This window comes from Cebus imitator, unplaced genomic scaffold, assembly GCF_001604975.1.
Source record: "Cebus imitator isolate Cc_AM_T3 unplaced genomic scaffold, Cebus_imitator-1.0 Scaffold87, whole genome shotgun sequence".
NCBI lineage: Eukaryota > Metazoa > Chordata > Mammalia > Primates > Cebidae > Cebus > Cebus imitator.
In genome coordinates, this window is record NW_016107402.1 from 4,040,261 (window position 1) to 4,047,432 (window position 7,172).

Sequence of the window (7,172 nt, forward strand, 5' to 3'; positions counted from 1 at the left end):
AAAAAAAAAAAAAAAAAAAGAGACCCCAGCCAGGGTGTAGGAGATCCCGGCTTTGTGATTAAATGGCTGCCGGACCTTAGGCCAGGCTCCTCCGGCCTCTTTTTCCGCCTCAATTCCCCCCACTGGTAAAATGGAGGGACATGGCGGAGGATTGGCAGGCCCTTCCCTAGGGCTGGCCTCCTGATCGGCAGCCACCCCTCTGAGCACCCCGTGTGACAAGCGCTGGCTAGGGGCTTTCCTCCAAGGAGCGTCTCATCAAATCCTCCCAACACGCTGCCCTCAATGTTCCCATGCCTGCCTCTGTTGGGTGGGAGGCTGCCTCTGCAGCCTCCACCTGCCAGGCTCAACAGAGGAGGCAACAGAGACAAAGAGAAGGGAAGTTGCTTGCTCAAGACCACGGCTAGCGAGCTTGTGGAAAGTGCTAACCTCAGTCCCAGCAACCCCAGATGCCGCCCAGCACTCAGTGAAGCTCATCCCTGCCTGCCCACATCTCCCCTTTTCTCAGACCTGTTAAATCCCCCCTCTGGGAAGCCACTCTGATTAGCCCCATCCCACTTGAGGCACCTCCATGAGCTCATGGAGGTGCCATAGCCCTCCATTGCATTGCCACAGCCCTCTGCAAACGGTGTAGACCACGCTAAGCGGGCTAGCTAGGTGACTTTGGGCCTTGCCAGAGCCCTGCAGAAGCAGGAAGCTGAGCTCTATCCTCGGGCCCTTCATCCCTCTCTGACCCTGAATCCTGGGCCCACTGATATCATACCTGGTAACTACAGCCACAGCCTGGCTTGGGGCTGGGCCAGGTCTCCTGAGCTAAGGGTGGGGCTTGTATGGCTTTATGCCAAGTCACGTCCTGGCCACGATCAGCCAGGAGTGGGAGAAGCTGCCTCAGACCCAACAGGCGAGAGGAAGGGCCATGCCTCCCCCCGCCTTGCCCTTTCTCTGAGGCCCCCTCCTGCTGCTGGGACCCAGACCCCTTCAGGCCTCTGCTCTCACCTTGCCGACTCACAGGGGCACCTATGCCGCCATAGCAGGAAGGGATTGAGATCTTTTCTTCTGAGCCACGCCCATCACTCAACGTGTCCACCTCATCTTCTGCAGACAGGGATGCCTAGGTCACCGCTCTGGGCCGAGGCCTAGAGGAAACTCAGGCCCTGGGCCCTGGCCAGTGTGAAGCCGCCTATGTACTGCACCTCGGGGAGTATGAGGAGAGAACTTGCAAGGCTGCAGAGCAAGGATCCAACCAGAAGGGGCCTGTTCTTGGAGTTCTTCCAGCCCAGCTCCCAGGGGACCTGCATGGCCAATGCCAATGCCACGGTGGGGTGTTGAGGAGCGGGGATCCAAAGGCCTGAGCTACAGGAGTCGGGGTGGCAATGTGTGGACTGGCCTCCCGGGAGAAAAGGCTGTCACGCTGGAGGAGGCTGGAGGGGGGAAGAGGGCTGGGTAATCTCTTGGCCCTCACATGGTTTCTGGGCACACACTAGCCAGTCCTACAGTCGGTCAAGGGTTTCAAATGTTGGTGGCAAAATCTGTGCTAAGGGTGTGGGCTCTCCTAATCTGAGAGCTTCCAGGAGGGAAGCCCAGCCCTCAGGGAGAAGAGGCAGGAGCTGCAGATAACACGGTGGAGGCCGCTGCTCCAGCTGATAAGGGCCTTCGTCCCGTGCTTTCTCTCCATCAGCCCAACTGTAGGAGGTGCAGGCACATGAGATGCAAAGAGGGCATGAGGGCAGGGCACACTTACCATCTCCGTAGATGCGGATTCCTCGCCTCCTGGGAACCCAGGCAGGAAGAAGGAAGAAATATAAGTTAGGACCCCTGGAATGATACCAGGGATAGCGCTGTGGGCACCAGACTTCAGCCAAAGCTCAAAGAGATGGAAACAGGCCTCTGCCTCCTGAGGACTTCCAGCCCCAAATCCCAGCCCCAGTCTGGGGTGAGCCAGAAGACAGGCTTCGAGGTGTCTGACTCTGCCCAATGGTGGAGGATGGGGAAGGGGTGAAGGGCAGAGTATTAGGTGGGAAGACTACAAGGCTGGCAGAGCCCATGAGCTCAGCCCCAGCTCTGCTGTGCAAAGGCTGAGGCCTGTCCCTTAATCTCTCTGAATCTTCTGGGCCTTAGAATGATTCAAAGTGGTATTCCGAAGAGCAAGAAGGAAGAGAGAAGTAAAAAATGTTTTGAAAACATGAAAGTGCTAGACAGATGTAAAAGATTTCCTTTACTGAGAACCTTACACAGAGCCTGGCCCAGGATGGGTCCATAGACCATCTGTGTTTGCAGAATTAATCAATGAACAGGGAACAGACAGATGGGATGCTAAGCCACTCCTACAGGCCCCATACCTTACTAAAAGCACAATCCAGTTTATGCTCAAATCCAAAATTGGGCACCCCAGAAGAAGATGTAAAGAAAAAGACAGTGGTCAGGGAAGACTATGTGACCCTTCTTTGTATTCCCCAAGACACTAGGAGTCATTGTCCTCTGGCCATGCGAGGATGGAAGAGGACACAGGGACAGGGATAGAAAGACCCTGAAGGCTGGCTCCTTACCCAGGATTCACAGGTTCCGAGGGCAGGGGCACTTTCCGGGTCTTGCTAAGGGAGGTCAAAGGTGAGCTCATAGTTCCACTTCTAGAATCCAGCTGTCAGGAACTCCCTAGAGGAATGCAGGAAGTCAGCCCTTGGGGACAGAGGGGACAGACTCAGGGCTCCAGGCCCAGGGGGTAGCCTGAAGTTTCCTCTTCCCTGGCTCCTCTTCCTAATGGGAAGCACTGTGTATGCAGAAGTACGCTTTGCCTCATCCACTGCCCCGACAGAGGTTTCCGGAAGTTTCTGTTACCTGCCTTCTCTTCTGGGAATACAGCTCTCCACTCTAACCCGAGAGACCTTTGGCCTGGTGGTGCTTGGGAAAGGACAGTGAGGATGGGATGGGATGGAATGCAGAAATGAGTCAGAAGCCTGGGACTTCCTCACACTTACAGCCTGGGAACACTACTACCCAGGAGGCTGTCTATCCATCAGCGAGCTGGGTGGCACAAAGCCCAAATGTTTCCTTCCCTCCCAACAGAAACCAGAGCCAGAGAGGGCAACCCTCAGGCAGGACTCAATCAAGACACAGTCTATGTGACACCAAGATTAAGACACCAGATTCTGTCACTCTCTGGAGCAACCCATCTTCAGTTTCTTTTAGTGTAAAATAGGAGTAGGGATAGTATGGACACAGGCAGGGTTCTGAGCAGATTCAGAGAGAACAGAGAACGTCCAGCCCATCACCAAGCTCAAAGGAAGCACTGAAAAATGTGAGCTGGGGCTGCTCTGAGTTTTTGCTGTTGCTGGCACATAGAAGGCACTCATAAATGTTCGTTTCCTTTCCTTCCCTCTTCCTTCTGGAAAGAGTATACCTGAGGGACATCATTGAAGGCTACTACTCTATTCAGTAAATGAAGCAGATTAAGTCACTAATATGTAGAACCAAAGGACATCTACTAGGGAGGTTTTGGAGATGGAGTCTCACTGTGCTGCCCAGGCTCATCTCCCATCTTGCCACCTCCCACACTTGAGCCACCTGAACTGCTGGCAATGCCTCAAATGCACGTGTGTCCCCACTGCCTCAACCCCCCACTCCTACCTGCACCCTTCCCTTGGCCAGCTCTTTTTTTCCCCCTTCAGTTTGTTTTTCACTTATATTTTAGCTTTTTATTTGAAAATTATGATAGATTCACAGGAAATTAGGAAAGATCTTTGTATCCTTCTCTCCTCAATAGTTACATTTTATATAACTACAGTATAATATCAAAATCAGGAACTGACATTTTTTAGACGAGATCTGGCGCGTTCAGGGTGGTAGACACTGACATTTTTAATACAGTTTGTATGTATAGGTCTATGCTGTTTGATTGCATGGGCAGATTAAATCACATAGGTCAAGTCACATGGGTAACTACCACTGCAATCAAGATACAGAACTATGCTAGACCCACCAAGATATCCCTTGTGGCCCTCTTTATAAAGTCACACCCATCCTGCACCCCTCCCCCAGCCCTAACCACTGGCAACCAGAACGCTATTTTCCATCTCCATAACTTTCTTACTTCAAAAAAGTTATATAAAAGGAATTATACAGTATGCAAACTTTTTCATTTGAGATATAATTCACATATTTCACCCTCTTATGGTGTAAATTTTTTAGTATATTCACAGAGCTGTGCTACTATCACCACAATTTTAGAACATTTTCATCAGCTTTAAAAGACCCTGTACCCTTTAGCAGTCACCTCCCACTTACCCTCTAGCCCTCACCCTCTTTCCTAGCCAACCACAAATCTACTTTCTGTTCTATAGACTTGCCCATTCTGCACATTTCATATAAATGGAATATACACTGCAATATACTAGAAATGATTGAAATTTGTACTGTAAAGGAGTGAAGTATATAGTAGGTGAATTATATCTCAATAAAGCTGCCATAGAGGGGAAAAAAATTCCTAAACCAAACCCAACATCTTTCCTCAAACTCACTTTCTCCAACTTCTCCCTTCTTGATGGTACCCCGTCACCCAACCAGAACATTTTTCTCTCCTTCCTTCCCTCTTACACCATCTTCCCTCTTACACCATACCCTGCAGGTTAAACTCTCTCACACACAGCTGCCCCTTTCCATGCCCACTGTCGGCCATCCTAGTGGGAGTCTCACTGCCTATTCTGGGGGCTGTCACATGGCCCCCAACTGACTTTCCTACTTCCAGTGTCACTCCAGTCCAATCAGACACTGTCTCCAGGTTAATCTTCTCCCAGATTACAGGGGACGCTGCGGGCAAAGGCTGCATTTCCCCACCCGTTTGGGGGGACTCCTGAGGGCAGGGGTGTGTCTCTTCCTCCTTCAGAATGGGGAGCCCTGAGGACAGAGTTGTCTACCTCTTTCACTTTGGGGCTTCCAAGGGCAGGACTATGGCTTACCCTCAGGCCGAAAGCTCCTTAAGGTAGGTTTGTTACCCACTTCAGACCTGGCTCTAAGAGCAAAGCTGTGTACCATGCCTCCACATCTTTGGGACCGAACTAGTGCTGTGCTTGACTTAAAACATCCTTCTTCACACCTCCTCGGCCTGTCCGTCACCCCCAAGGCCCAGCGCTCTGGCAGGACACAGTCCGACCTGCTGCCAGCAGTCACTCCCTAATGCCCCCAAGGACGCGCCCAGCGAGCGACGTCTATCACGACCTAATCCAGCCCTGGCGGCCGTGTCGCCTCCTCCCGCCTCCAAGCGTAGTCATAGTAAGCAGGGTCCCGAATCTCTCCGGTGGGAGCCGCGGAGCTCGCGGGCCCTCGGAGCTCTCGGGGATCGGGCTCCAGCCTGCGTGGGGACTCCAGGAGCAGAAAGGTCTTGGGCCAGACTCACCAAGCAGGGCCGCTAGCCGTCCAGCGGTGCCGCCATCTTGTTGTCACGCGGTTTCCTAGGCGACCAGGACCCGTGCACTTCTCATTGGCTGGTTTGAGAGCGGCCTGAGCAACCAGCAGACCGCAGAGGGGAGGGAATACAGTCGTCTACGCTCGGATTCTATTGGCCCACAGAGTCGGCATTCTTCGTGGGATACCACGAATCCCAGAATGCACCGCTCTGAGCGGGCTCCAAGTCGAGAGAAATGGGGGGGCGGGGTTGTTGGTTCATACCCACAGGTGTGGGAGGAAGCAACCTGGGATTAGATTAATGAAATTGCTGGAAGCCTCTGGACCTGAATGTGTGATCCCGGCAGTGCCGCTATTTTGCTAAATTGATCTTGGGGGGAATTATCCCTCTTAGCCTGTTTCCCCATATGGTCAGTATTACAGTACTTCGCTTTGAGGATGGATTGCAATGATGCAAGTACTTAATAAATGTTTTTTGTTGTTGTTGTTTTGAAGGAAGGAACTAATAAATGTTTCTTAAATCTGAGTTTCTGTGATAATTCCTTGACCAGATTTGCGCCCAGATTTGCACAAATTCTAGTTCTTTTTTTTAAGAATTGGGTAAGACAATTTCCCCTCCGTGAGCCTCATCTGTAAAATTGTGTTGGATTAACTCAGTCACCACAGCAGCTAAAGGCAGTTAAGAGCACGAACTTTGGAATTAGGAGTCCTGGCTCCTGACTGTGTGTTCTTGGACACTTTATACACCTTAGTTTTTATATCTGTAAAATAGTGATAATACCCACCCCCACTGGGTTGCTATTAGGATTAAATAAGATAATACGAAGTACATGATTTTAAAGGGGAAAGCCGAAACAAACAAAAACACTTGTACACAGCACTTTTTCAAAAACGTTTCCTGCTGTTAATCATCATCATCATCTCTCCACCCTTTCAGCTGTGGTGGTCTGGGAGTTTATGATTTCTGATCTCAGGCACTCGCTTCCTTGTGCCCGTGTTCAAAAGCCCCCTTCTCTGCACAACACAGACTGCCTTTTTTTTTTTAGTAATTTGTTTTCCGTTTGACTTTCTAACTTACCACACTTTCAGGGAAGGGCAGGCTCTGCTCACTGCAACCCCTGCCTCCCTGGCTTAAGCCATCCTCCCACCGCAGCCACCAGTGTAGCTGGGACTACAAGCGCGAGCAACCATGCCCAGCTAGTTTTTGTATTTTTTTGGTAGAGATGGGGTTTCGCCATGTTGCCCAGGCTGATCTTGAACTCCTGAGCTCAAGCGATCCAACCATCTCTGCCTCCCAAAGTGGATGGCATTCTTTATATGCAAATTGGAAGCTAAAGAGAGCTACCACTACTGAGTGCCTTCCAAGTACTAGATGGCAACATTATGAAATTTACAGATGAGAAAACTGAAGCTCAGAGTACTACAGTGGCTTGCATAAGATTATAAAGCAGAAGTGGATTCAAACCCAGAACAGTCTGCCTCAAGAGGCCATGCTCAGGTCAGGTGCAGTGACTCACGCCTGTAATACCAGCACTTTGGGAGGCCGAGGTGGACAGATCACAAGGTCAAGAGTTCAAGACCAGCCTGGCCAATACAGTGAAACCCTGTCTCTACTAAAAATACAAAAATTAGGTGGGCATGGTGGTGGGCACCTGTAATCCCAACTACTCTGAAGGCTGAGGCAGGAGAATCACTTGAACCCAGGAGGTGGAGTTTGCAGTAAGCCAAGATCGCGCCACTGCACACCAGCCTAGGCGAAAGAACGACTCTGTCTCAAA

At 50.9% G+C, this 7,172-nt stretch overlaps 1 protein-coding gene across 10 annotated transcripts in view; it reads right to left on the reverse strand.

Moving 5' to 3' along the window:
- The window catches only part of UBXN11 (UBX domain protein 11), a 24,580-nt gene extending 18,988 nt beyond the window's left edge, over nt 1-5,592 (reverse strand). For 3 of the 10 annotated variants that reach the window (XM_017534658.2, XM_017534657.2, XM_017534655.2), the window contains exons 1-4: nt 5,387-5,490; nt 2,544-2,649; nt 1,739-1,767; nt 994-1,092 (exon numbers count right to left, since the gene is read on the reverse strand). In XM_017534658.2, coding sequence (XP_017390147.1) covers nt 994-1,092; nt 1,739-1,767; nt 2,544-2,614 — 199 coding nt within the window. In that variant the 5' untranslated portion in view covers nt 2,615-2,649; nt 5,387-5,490. The other 7 variants (XM_017534662.2, XM_017534659.2, XM_017534656.2 and 4 more) reach the window with 6 other exon arrangements.
- Between the last annotated feature and the right edge of the window lie 1,580 nt (nt 5,593-7,172).